Raw genomic sequence first — 13,354 nt, forward strand, 5'->3', positions numbered from 1 at the left:
TGGGGTTGTCAGGCTATAATACGGAGAACCTGACCGCAAACCATAGTGGTGCACCGTGTTGGGAAAGATGTCACGTTCCTCGCACGTTAAAGAACCCTACTGTGGTATTCTCCGGAGTAGGAACCATATGGCTCCACCACAGGAGGCTAAATTGCCCGATCCTACCCACCTCTCCCTATTTCCAGTGGCGATCAAAATTTGTCGACCCCATTGTCCTTGTGTCCCATCCCTTTTCCATTTCATCATCATTTCATGTTCATTTTATCATCAATTTTATGTTCATCGTCTGAATATAGCTGAAATATTGCTGCTCGGACGTTAAACCCCAACAAATAAATAAACAAACAAACCATCATTTGGTGATGTTGAACATATTTAGCTGTCACATTCTTAGACGTGTTTATAATAGTGATTTGTTGTGACATGTATATAGTTAATTTGATCCTCTATCCTACATAACAACTAGATGAGCTGTCCCGTACTACCATACATCGTGTACTAAGTTACAGCCCTAGATTCATCCTACGAGGAGGAATCACCCGGCCAGCGAAAGCTATATTTTTATATTGCCCAGCTGGCCGAGTGGTCTAAGGCGCTGGACTTTGCGCAGGCGGTGTTGCCATAGATGTCACAGCGGTACGAGTTGGAGTCCAGCGGAGGGAACGACCAATACTTTACTTCGTAAATTTGACAGTTCTAACATCGTTGGCAATTTTTCAGACCCATCTATCTTGAACTTCGTGAGCAATTCAACTAGAAACATAAACTGTAGAGAAAAATAAACTATACATGTAAGACACGGAGTTCTTTTATCTAAAACCCTTCCCGCTTCAACCTCTGTGAATAGCTCCAGATCGTGCAGGAATTCCACTTAGTTGAGATCGTGATTTGGTTTGGAATGTTGACTTATTGGAAGTAAAGGATTTTTATATGCCGCTCCTGTGTGAAACATTTGTGAAAAGGTTGTTTGGATTCATCAAAATATTGGAGGACACAAACGGTTCAGCGAAGTAAAAAATCACATTGCACTCTTGCAGTGCACGTTACAAAATATTTTGTAACGTTTTAACGTGGGATATTATGAATGTTTAATAACTTAATATTTATTATTGAATTATAGATATTTGTACATCACATCATCTTTACAAATATTTATAAATGAATTATAAATATTAATAAATAAATAAATTATAAACATTAACAAATGAATTATACATATTTATAATTGAATTATTCATATTGATAATTATTTATCGATATTTATAAATAAGCATTTTTATCCATTTTGGCTTGAATAATAAATTTTATATTTTATTTATTAATATTTATAATTAAATTACAGATATTCATACATGATTTATAAATATTTTTAATATTTTAAATATTTATAAATGAATTATAAATACTTATCATCATTTGTAATATTAATAAATATGCATTTCTGTCCACTTTGGCTTGCCATACACTATGAGATCATCCCAGTTTTTGTGGTATTGTTATACATGAACTCTAAAGTTTAAACAGAATCCTTTTAGACTGAACAAAAATATTTGAATATACTTATCCGTAAGGGTTTTCTTCATCGTATCATTGTTAAATCTTTAAATTATGTTTCTATTGGTTCTAACAACTACTTTCTTGAAATTAAATATCAATTAACTATAATACATTTCGTCTCACCTCTTGCCATGAAGACAATGTTTCACTTAGACACTTTATTATATGTTTTCATCAATGAGTGCCAAGGCTACATCAGTTTTCAAAGACCCCGATGTAGCAAAACATTGTCTACTATACACGACAAATATGTTGTCGTACCAGCTGACAAAGCCCAAAACAACATAGTTTTTTTTCTGCAAAACGTTTTACATCAAATGTTTATTATCAGAGGTAGACCTAGAAAATAATAGCAGTGATAAGACCTATACTGCTACCACACTCTCCAAAGAAGAGATTGTGGAAAACCATAAATCTGTGCTATTCTCTTTTGGTCTCTCTACCAAGGACGATGATTGTGATTTACCGTCTATGTACTGGATTCCTAAACTCCACAAGAATCCATACAAACAATGTTTCATAGCTGAATCTGCGAAATGTACCACCAAATCTCTTTCAAAACTTTTAACTTCTATACTCATAACTGTCAAAGAGGGTCTGCAGTTCTACCACAATACTTGTTACTCCCGTAGTGGTATTAATTTAATGTGGATCCTGAAAAATTCAAAGGATCTTTTGGAGACAATCAGTTTAAGAATATATAATAGCATTAAAACCTATGATTTTTCAACACTGTATACTTCTGTTCCCCATACTCAGTTAAAATCCCGACTTAAAAACATTATACATCGTTGTTTTTCCAAAAACATGGTACATCTATATAGTTCTTGGTACAAATTCCTCATGCTTTGTAAGATATTACTCCAAATCATCTTCCAAATATACAGAGGAAGATGTTTACAAAATGCTGTAATTTTTAATCGACAACATATTTGTCCAGTGTGGTGGACGTGTTTTTCAACAAACGGTCGGGAACAAATTGTGATCCTTTACTTGCTGACCTATTCCTTCACTCTTATGAGGCTGACTTTATAGCTGATCTGATACGAAAGAAATAATATCGTTTGGCTACATCCTTTAATCTCAGTTTCCACTATATAGATGACGTATTATCTTTAAACAATCCTAATTTCGGTGATTTGATACATCGCATCTACCCCAAAGAACTTGAGATAAAGGATACTACAGCCACTGTAAGGTCAGCCTCATATCTTGACCTACACTTAGAAATCGATGGTAAAGGAAAACTATTGACCAAACTTTACGACAAACGTGATGACTTTTCATTCAGAATTGTCAACTTTCCTTTCATCTGTGGCAACATCCCTTCAGCACCTGCGCATTGAGTGTTCATATCTCAACTCGTACGTCATTCCAGACCTTGCCAAAACTACGCAGACTTTTTGTATCGCGCTAGAACTCTTACAAATAGGGTTATGTCGCTACAAGATTGAAGTCATCACTACAGAAGTTTTATGGTCGTCATCATGAATTCGTGGATCGTTATGGTGTATCCATCTGCGCCATGAAAACTGATTTATTAAACGGGTCATAGTTTTCCTTTCCTCGTTTGTCTACCCCGAACTTGACTTTTTATGAGCAACTCGGCGGGTGTTTCTAGAAAAGCAGAGGACGCTTACCCTATCGGTGGACTTGGTCAATGCTCCCAGTTTTTAGTGGAGTCCGAGGATTTTTTGAAAGGGTAATCAAGGGAACCAAGGTTATAGCGGTAATCAAAAGAATGTAATCCAGGGACAAAGACCAGACATGGAAAACAGACATACACAACAAAGAATATAAAGTAACTAAAATCATACATACAAAGTAACAAAAGCAAATGAGCAACTCGATATCAATAAATATTTAATAACATGTTTATATCTTCTGTAAAACCGTTCATTGCCAAGTCAGGCGTTATTTTACCATCTGGCAATAGAGCTATTTTCTGACTTGGTGAATCGGGTATGGAAGCTCTCAAATTATGCTGTAGGAGTAACGATCCATATGTTGATCTTTTTGCGTACCTCTGTCCATTCAATATAGCTGACAGAAGAGTTTGCCGCCCCTGCACATGGTTAGTCCGAAATTCCTCTGACCCTGCAACCCTCCTCTTTTTTATTTGGATATTGATCCGAATAAAAAAGAGGAGGAATGCCGGGTCCAGGAGCGGATACAGAATCTCAGGTTAGGGTGGAGGTAAATAGAATTAAAGAAAATTTTGTGGGTAAAAACAAAGATTTATGCAAAAAATTTTTTTTTATATCTGACAAGACCCTGGTGTGATATCCTTTCTTTGATTTTCCCCTTATGACAATTTCTGTTGTGTTATGTTTAAACCACTCGACTGATGTTGGTCTTTGTCATTTCCATGAATAATTCTACATTTTGTTGTCACGAGGGCCAGCCGAGTTTTTTTTTAAATTGTCTTCAACTGAGCTACCTATCCGGGAAATATTGTGACCCGTAACTGTCAGTAGTTATTAACTTGAATGCATTTCCGGTCCATGAAATTCTGCAAAACTTGTATTTCAATGCATTCTTGTAATTCCCTTTTAAAGCTGCTTACGAAACATGAAAGGCGTCCTGAGTTATTCTGTAGAATGACTATTACTTTGTAAATTTAGGCAGTGGAAATGCCCACAGTCAGAGTAAAACAAGAAAGGTTGTGTCTTTTTCTCCTCATTCCGGCCAACGTTCTGTATGTCATCGCACTGTTCAGTCACGCTTGGTTCAAATTACCTGGAGTTTCATATGGATTGTGGTGGGCAATATTCTGTGATTATCTTTCCTGTCAAATTGTTCCAGCTTTCTTTACTGAAGAACCAGGTATATGCATTATTTAATAGGATGTTTTGTTTTGGCACTTTTGCACTATAAATTAAAATTCTTTATTCAACCTACAGTACACCCAAAAAGTATAGATTATCAAACTCCCATTTCGGAGTCACTTTTTGGACTGTTCATTCATACTGATTATTTTGATTGTGTATATAAACATAACACATGCACTGACTTCTCATAAAACTGATGCTTCCTGAGTACTTCATCAATATACCCAGGGTACTTTAAACTTGATGAATGTTACTCTATTTTCCTAAATAACGATAATGATACACAGAGTACTATAATAATTTATTTTCAAGTAATCCTTGCATTTTCCTTCATGATACATTCATTCTGGGTACTTTGTACAAAATGTAGTACCCTGGGTATGGTGATGGAGTATCCAGGATGGCAATGACTCGTTAAGCTAAACTGATATACAGATGAGGCTTAGAACCAGGGGGAAAATGCCAGGCTGTGCTGAGCATTTTCACTGGTTCGAGCCAAATTGGAATATCAAAGTTTTTGTCAAGTCAGTGCACTGTTATTGTTATTATTCTGCAACAAAATGTAAAAGAAAAATGAATGTTTATGTAAGGAAACCAACATTTTTTATTTGAAGTGGACAACATCCTGGCAACTTCAAAACAATGTACATTGTAGCATTTGTGACATCACAACAGAAAAGTTATATTCAGTCAGTGACCGTATATCACTCGTAAATATACGGTCAATGCATTTTTATTGCTCAAGTAGAACGGTTGCAGTATAAATATATATATAATTATGTGGAGAGTCAACCAAAAGTGAGTAAATAACTCATTATCACACTAAAATTATATAATAGCTTTTTGATATATGATGGTTATGATTCACTACTTATTAAGTATAAGTACTCAGTTAAATGAACTGTAAGTCCTCATTTGACATAATCCATATAAATACATGTAGATTATTATCACTTAGCTGAACTTGGGTAACTTTTATATACAAAAACCTTCCTGTATGGCAATTAAGAAGAAAATGAACTTCATCTTCAATTGAATTCATAGTGCAAAACTTGCATATCTCTCTGAACGAGGTAATCTGGCAGTCTTGCCCTCATCATTTGCTATCCTTTCGTAATGCCCTCTCTCATTAAGGCAATTGTGGTTGCTCAATCTAAACCAGGAGAGCAAAGTGTGTTTTTCTTCTTTATTCTTAAAAAGTAAATATTAATTCATTATTGATTTGTACTGGAAAAAGGTGTCTAGCTAAAACTGCTTACACTTATTTTCATTTGTTGAAGACATTTTAATGGTTTTCCAATAACCTACAAAAATATTGTCTGAGATGTTTTTATAGGCCCGTCAAAGATGGGACGTATTATGGTATACCGTTGTCTGTCCGTCCGTCCGTCCACCATACACGCTTCTGAAAATAACTCAAAAATGCTTTCACCAAGTTTTTTTATGAAACTTTGGTGAATTGTTCATATCTAATGATGTAAGCTCCCTTTGGATTTTTATAAATTTCAGATTTTTCGTTTCTGTGTTAAGAATTTTTTTCCTTAAAAAAAGGGGGATTTTTAAGTTTTTAGACAATAACTCAGAAACACTTTCACCAACTTTTATGAAACTTTTGTAAACCTCCAGTGCTGACAGCACTTTGATTATGAACTATTCAATGGCTTTTGATGAAACTAAGAAAGTATGGGCATGAAGTATAGATGTACATAAAGTAAGATAATTATTGATAGATGCTTGGAAAAGTTTTACATTGAGCTAGAAGGAATTGTCAATAAATTAACTTACACTCAGTTCTAGATTCAATGAAAAATAAATTCTAGTTCAAATTGAAAGCAACAGTTTCACTCACTGAACTCACAGTAGTCATCTACTTCAATAGATTTTGACTAATTCAGTTTTGGTCAAATTCTTAGTCTGTGTCAAACAGTTATTCACTATTCAAATACAGAACTCGTATTCAGGGTTTTCAATCCCTGCGGTCATAACAAGCTGCACCCACAAAACATTTGATTATTAACATTTATTTCCTTATTTTATATGCCTGAAGGGATGAAATAAGTTATACCAGTGTCCTGTCTGTCAGTCTTCATACTTGACACAATAATTCAAAATGCTGCAACCAATTTTCGTGAAACTTTGGCGCATTGTTTTTTTTTTTTTTTATTGATGCTAGCTCCCTTTCAATTCATGTTTACTTTTCCTTTTTGGGGCTTTATTTCTACAAAAATGGAGTGATTTTCTGTTTTCGGACTAACTCATAAACCTACTGCAGCAATTTTAGTGAAATATTAGTGAATTGTTTAATACTGATGAAAGCTCCTTTTCTATTTAAAAAAAACTGTGATTTTACAATTTAGAAATGGGACTTTATTAGTTTATTCATAAACAGGATTTCTGGTGAATTGTTTCATTGGATTGATGTGAGCTCCCTTTCGATTTTTATAAATTTCTGAGTTATTAGATGTTATTCGTAAAAAGGAAGGATTTCCCATACTTGCGCAATAACCTGAAAATGCTTAAAGCAATTTTCATATAACATTTTTTGATAGTATATTAGGTGAACAGGGGGTTATTGTCTCTTTGACATATTCACCATATTCATTCTCTTTATATTCTGTAAGCTCCCTTTTGATCGTTTTCTATTTTGGATTATTGAGTTATGGGACTTGATTCCACTAGATGCCATGACATTGTGAATTGTTCATTTCTTTTGATCTAGGCTTTTGATTGTTATTTTATCATACCCTACAGAAACAAATTTTGGGAATAATACAAAACACTTTGTCCGTTCTTCTGTGTGTCTGTTCATGTTATCTTTTAAAAATCTCATTGCAAGTATTTAATTTTTGGCTACTTCAATTCTGGTCAAAATGTTATCATGTGTTAAGCACTTCATCACAATCAAATTGAGAGTATTTGCCCCATCTGTTCAGGGGCTTATCTAGCTGCACTTTGCAAAACATTTTATTGTATTTGAGTTATGAGACTGTAAGCACACTATAAATGGGGACAGGCATTTAATATTTTTTGGCACAGTGTGCGAACTCAACAGATGAATGTGAAAAGATGACAAATAGTTATATCGACTGATAATTTAGGTAAGCATTGTATGTTAGGTCAACAGTTAATTTTTTCTACAAACAATTTAATTTGAAAATAAACTGAATTCTATACTTGTTTATTATATTGTAGTTTGGTATCACGTTCTTCAGTTTCTAAGTCTTGCTGGATGGGCAGGAATGCTGCTTTCCTTGACATTAATGTACAGAACTTTCCACTTGATTGATAAATACAATATCAGAAGACAACAGGCTATAGCTGTGCTGTGTATTACATCTGGTATGTTTATGCATTCTTTTTTTTAATTTATTTGGTGACCAAAAACTAAACATTCATGTAACAATAGTAAAGCAAATGTACACTTACAGTTGTGTATGGTGTTTCTGTAAGAACCAGAGGGCACCACTGTCTATCCTATGACACCAGCTACTGTCTATCCTATGACACCAATTACTGGAAGACAAAATGGACAGCTATAATTGGACCCTATACTCATACTCAAATTTTGGGTCCTTTTTCAATTGATCTAAGAAGGTCCACAGGGTCCAAAATTAAACTTGAGTTTTTAATCTTAATATCAGTGAAAAACTGAATTTCTGTGGCTCTTCAATATTCTGCATCTAACTGTATAATACAATTTTCAATCTTTGCCTCTGTTTTCTTTTTTTTTAATTTCAACTAAATTTGAATTCTATGGGTATTTCCAATATTCTGAATCTAACTTTGTTCAACTGAATTTAAGGTAGATCATACCAATTGCCCGGAGCATTCTTTACTGTCTTCTTACAAAATCATACAGACTTATATATTTTCATCGAACTATAATAAATAATGCTTTAAGCTGCTTTAGCTGTCATTTTCATTCATTTTTGTTTCTGTTGAAATATGCCTTTACTTACTCCTACAACGTAAGAGGTTGGAACCCAACGGCACCAAGTCAGAAAATAGCTTGCCAGACAACCTCTATCATTGCTGGAGTAGCCTTTACTTTGAATTATTTCTACTAAACTGCACTTCTGCTGTATAATTTCATCAGTATAATATCCATCTGCGCCATGAAAACAGTTTTTAGTGGAGTCCGAGTTGCTCATTAGCTTTTGTTACTTTGTATGTATGATTTAAGTTACTCTATGTTCTTTGTTTCCATGTCTGGTCTTTGTCCCTAGATTACATTCTTTTTGATAACCGCTATAACCTTGGTTCCCTTGATTACTATTAAAAATTCTGATTGCAAAGCGAAAGTGGTTATCAACAGCAAGGAAGACCCGTTTCTTTGACGGACTGAAGCCGTAAAAGAAAAAATATTCAAATATAACACAAGGATCCTTTTGTTACTTACGTATAGTGATATAATATGGCACAAATGTGGTCAGTCATTGTCATTATTTTTTTGAAAACTAATCGAGAAATAGATGAAATTAAATTAAAACAAGAAGTGTGCTAACCTGTGTATCCGTTATTGCTACTTTTAACCAAGGTGAAAGTATTTTTAACCCAGGTAATGTACTGTCTGCAATTTTTGGAAGTAATGAAAAATAATTAGATTAGAGCTATTAATCTTCTTTGATTGAAAATAAAAAACATCGTTTTCACAATATTCTGTAGGTATTATCGACATTTATTGCTTCAATTGTATTACAACAAACTTATTTCATTGAATCAGCAAAATTCAGTAGGATCAATACTGAACAAATTTGGCAGCTTCTAAATGATGTAAAACAGTATGTTTAAATTTTTTTATGATAATAGATTGTATGATAAAATTACAAACACAAATTATTAAGGGGAGATAATTGACAGGAAAATGTTCTGTAAAAATGTAATGGGAATTTCATTTTTTTAATATTACTAGAAAAAAAGTTCAGTAACCCCTTATTTTCGGTTTTAAAGAATGTCATTTAAGTGTTCTTTCTATAGATTGGGAAGAAAATCTATCTCCACTTTTTATAGTTAACGAAATAGTGAAATTCCTCACAGAATCCAAGTAAAAATTGCCTTTATTAAGGCTCAATTATCTCGAAATCAAGTTCAATAAATTATATTTTTTACATTAAAATTCTTTTAAAACAAACAATAAAAATGAATCAAGTTGTTGCTTACCAATCTCTACAAACAGGGCCAGACATCAATGACAAGATCTTATCTCTACCAACTGGACATCAATGACAAGATATTGTCTCTACCAACAGGACATCAATGACAAGATATTGTCTCTACCTACAGGGTCAGACATCAATGACAAGATATCTCTACCAACTGGGCCAGACATCAATGACAAGATATTATCTCTACCAACTGGACATCAATGACAAGATATTGTCTCTACCAACAGGACATCAATGACAAGATAATGTCTCTACCAACAGGACATCAATGACTAGATATTATCTCTACCAACAGGGTCAGACATCAATGACAAAATATTATCTCTGCCAACAGGCATCAACGACAAGATATTATCTCTACCAACAGGATCAGACATCAATGACAAGATACTGTCTCTACCAACAGGACATCAATGACAAGATATTGACTCTATCAAAAGGGTCAGACATCAATGACAAGATATTGACTCTATCAAAAGGGTCAGACATCAATGACAAGATATTGACTCTATCAACAGGGTCAGACATCAGTGACTAGATATTATCTCTACCAACAGGATCAGACATCAATGACAAGATATTATCTCTACCAACAGGACATCAATGACAAGATATTGTCTCTGCAAACAGGGTCAGACATTGATGACTTGATATTATCTCTACCAACAGGATCAGACATCAATGACAAGATACTGTCTCTACCAACAGGACATCAATGACAAGATATTGACTCTATCAACAGGGTCAGATATCAATGACAAGATATTGACTCTATCAACAGGGTCAGACATCAGTGACTAGATATTATCTCTACCAACAGGGCCTAGACATCAATGACTAGATATTATCTTTACCAAAGGACATCAATGTCAAGACATTGTAGTCAATTCTGTTTGAAAAATAACAATATTGGCGGTCAATTACAGCAACTTCTACCTGTCAAAGACAAATGGGAGAAGTGAGCACAAACCAATAGAAGTTTTTGCTCATTTCTCCCATTAGATTAGGCCCTGACCAAACATTTGGAGAATGGACCAAAAGACCAGAAATTCATTGAGATCAACAAGTAAAATAACAGCTTGAATTTTAAAGTTTTGGTTGTATACTTTAATATAATACTGATTTTCTAGATATTAAAATAGGGCAATAATAATTTTGACATCCTATTTTCCAGGTTTTGTCATATCTCTTATTCTGATGATATTTTATGGAAAACTTGACGAATCTAGTCCTTCATCAGTTCCACAGATCAGATGGTCGGCAATTTCTGCTGGGGTGGCTTGTGTATTACAGTTTACAACAGGATTATTACTGATTCAATGAACTGTTGTGTAGATCCGGTTGAAGCAGTGGTCTTAACTGTACTACTCTGAATAAATGTTTTGAAATGATCAATTCCATGTATTTTATCTTAGTTCTCTTACATTGTATATTTGGCAAAACCCTTTCTTTTGTACTTGTTTTATAATGAAAACATTTTTTAGCATGTTTATTATTAGTAACACTGAGTGCCATAATTGTTGACTTATTTTTGTATAAGGATGAATTGAATTCAAGTATGGACAAAAGGAGAATGATCTAACAGTTGTCTATAACTAAAGGCTCGAGCCTGAATGACTCACATTGATAAATTAGAAAGCTGGTGGCCATATTATTTGAATAAGCCTAAAAAAAGCAAATTACTTGTAAAGGTCCCTGTTGATATTCCTACCAAGTTTGATAAACCTTGGTTAAGTACTATCAAACGTACAGTGTATATGCCAAAATGTGTTTCCTCAGTGTTTCATTGGCCAGTCAAAGCACCTACAGAAAACCTGCTGAGCCACCAGAGCCATACAAATAATGGATCATTTGTAGAGGGCATTTAGGTCAGCATCCTAATAAAGTTTCAAAATATTGGTACACGTGTACCTGTGGATCTTTGAAAATTGGCCAAACAAAATCTTAGCCTCTGGTGGCAAGTAGAACCAAATGTGGATTGTTTGTAAAGATTTTCCCATAAAAATTTCCTACTAAGTTTAGAGTAAATCAACCCAAGGATTTTATGTAGTTGAGTAAGCTGTTCACAGGTGACACATTCAAAGTGATGGTGTAACTTTGTTCCAGGAAAGCTTTAAACCAGGTGCTTACTTATGATCTCTTTGAGAAATTCCATCTCTAAGTGTTTTAAACTATTGAATTTTTCATTACAACACCAATTGTAATATTAAAGCATGTAATGTAAGAATATAATAAAGTATTTCATAATTGAAGAGTGTTGTTTTTTATTATAGTTGTTAGATACAATATGTTTTCGACACATCTTTCATATTTTGGCCTTTTGTGTAATGGATGAAGGCTAATCAAGGAAGGTGCTTCAATGAGCAAATGATAGTAAAAGTCAAGGACCATACAAACAGTCTCACAAAAGATTGCCAAAATCTGTCCTACATGTACTCACCTTCAAAACAAAATTCTTAAACTTTGAATATGCTTTTAGTCTCCAACCGGCGACTTTTGGTGAAGGGGACTTTAGGTTTGCACTGTGTCCATCCATCCCTCTGTCACTCCGGCTTTGATGTTTGGTATATCTTCTGTCACTCCGGCTTTGATGTTTGGTATATTTTCTGTCACTCCGGCTTTGATTTGTTTAACCATAATAAGTTCTAGATCAAGTTTGAATTTTGTTCCAGCCCTTTTTTTTTTTTTTTCTCGGACTTATGGGTCAATGTTCCACACTTTTGATACGATCACCCTGTCGTCGTCATTGGCATCCGTTTACTTTAATAAAAACCCCCGCAAACGAAGTTATGGGGATATTTAGATTTCACCCTGCCTGTCTTTCTGTCCGTCTGTCCAAGGTTTTTTCTAAACAGCTTGGAACATTACATTGAAAAAACTTTTTGGGATGTAATATAACCACATGGATATGTGCATACTGTCAGGAATTTATGTTTGGACAAAAATTGTAGAAATGATGGCTGTTCAAGTGAACTTAAATAGGCGTTTTTCAGCAAAACTTGGTCTGATGCGTTGTCCGCAACTCCTCCTCAACAACCTGCAGGATTGAAACTTAATGGAGTATTAGATTACCATATTGGAATGTGCATATTGTCAGAAATTTATGTTTGAACTAAACTTATATAAATAATGACCGTTGGAACTTCCGCTTTTTTTTTCAGCAAAACTTGGTCTGATGCGTTGTCTACAACTTCTCCTTAAGGACTTGCAGGATTGTAATGAAACTTGTTGGAGTGTTAGATTACCAGGAATAAGTCATACATGTATTCTATTATTATGATGTCAACAAAAAAAATGTACTAATTGCTTTTTGGAGTTTGGTGTTTAAGAAATGGAAGCAAAAAAGTACATAGTCTATCCACCATAAAAAACTGAATCGTATGTCCACATTGTTCCCCAAATGTACAGGGTTCTAGTATTAGTTCCGTTAGGGACAATGTCTAGTCTGTTTAGGATAACTTAAGAAAAATTATCCAATCTTTGTGAAAACGAGAACACATCTTTTAAACAGAGATCTATCTGTGGTCAAATTTTCGTATAAATCAGTGTAGGCATGTTAGAGTTTTTATATTTTCATCAAAAATCTTCTCCACTGACACTACTGAACCAATTAGAAACAGCTTTAGTATGAATGTTTCTTAGGGAATTCTGCTTAGTACTGTTCTTCGGATTTTTGATCCGTTGAAAAAAGACCATCGTTACGGGGTCAGACAGCACTTTGCGTCCTTCGTCGTCATCGTCATCCGTGGACACAGTTTCAAAATCTCTCAAACTACTGGATCGATTGAAGCCAAAGTTGGC

The 13,354-nt window shown here is 34.2% G+C and overlaps 1 protein-coding gene across 1 annotated transcript; it reads left to right on the forward strand.

Moving 5' to 3' along the window:
• The first annotated feature begins 4,029 nt into the window (after positions 1 to 4,029).
• On the forward strand, positions 4,030 to 11,805 carry LOC148623238 (uncharacterized). Its single transcript, XM_088564921.1, has 3 exons — positions 4,030 to 4,383; positions 7,581 to 7,727; positions 10,728 to 11,805. The coding sequence occupies exons 1-3, from the start codon at positions 4,191 to 4,193 to the stop codon at positions 10,874 to 10,876; spliced, it is 489 nt and encodes a 162-aa protein (XP_088421047.1). The 5' UTR covers positions 4,030 to 4,190; the 3' UTR covers positions 10,877 to 11,805.
• The last annotated feature ends 1,549 nt before the right edge of the window (positions 11,806 to 13,354 follow it).

This window comes from Perna viridis, chromosome 2 (assembly GCF_037379345.1).
Source record: "Perna viridis isolate PV_CMFRI_1.1 ecotype Kerala chromosome 2, ASM3737934v1, whole genome shotgun sequence".
Classification (NCBI taxonomy): domain Eukaryota; kingdom Metazoa; phylum Mollusca; class Bivalvia; order Mytilida; family Mytilidae; genus Perna; species Perna viridis.

Bases quoted from the DNA above. Each gene is read 5' to 3' on its own strand.
- LOC148623238 (XM_088564921.1), top strand. From the start codon at position 4,191: ATGCCCACAGTCAGAGTAAAACAAGAAAGGTTGTGTCTTTTTCTCCTC. The intron at 4,384-7,580 runs GTATATGCATTA...ATTATATTGTAG, and splicing joins TTTCTTTACTGAAGAACCAG to TTTGGTATCACGTTCTTCAG. The intron at 7,728-10,727 runs GTATGTTTATGC...CCTATTTTCCAG, and splicing joins TGTGCTGTGTATTACATCTG to GTTTTGTCATATCTCTTATT.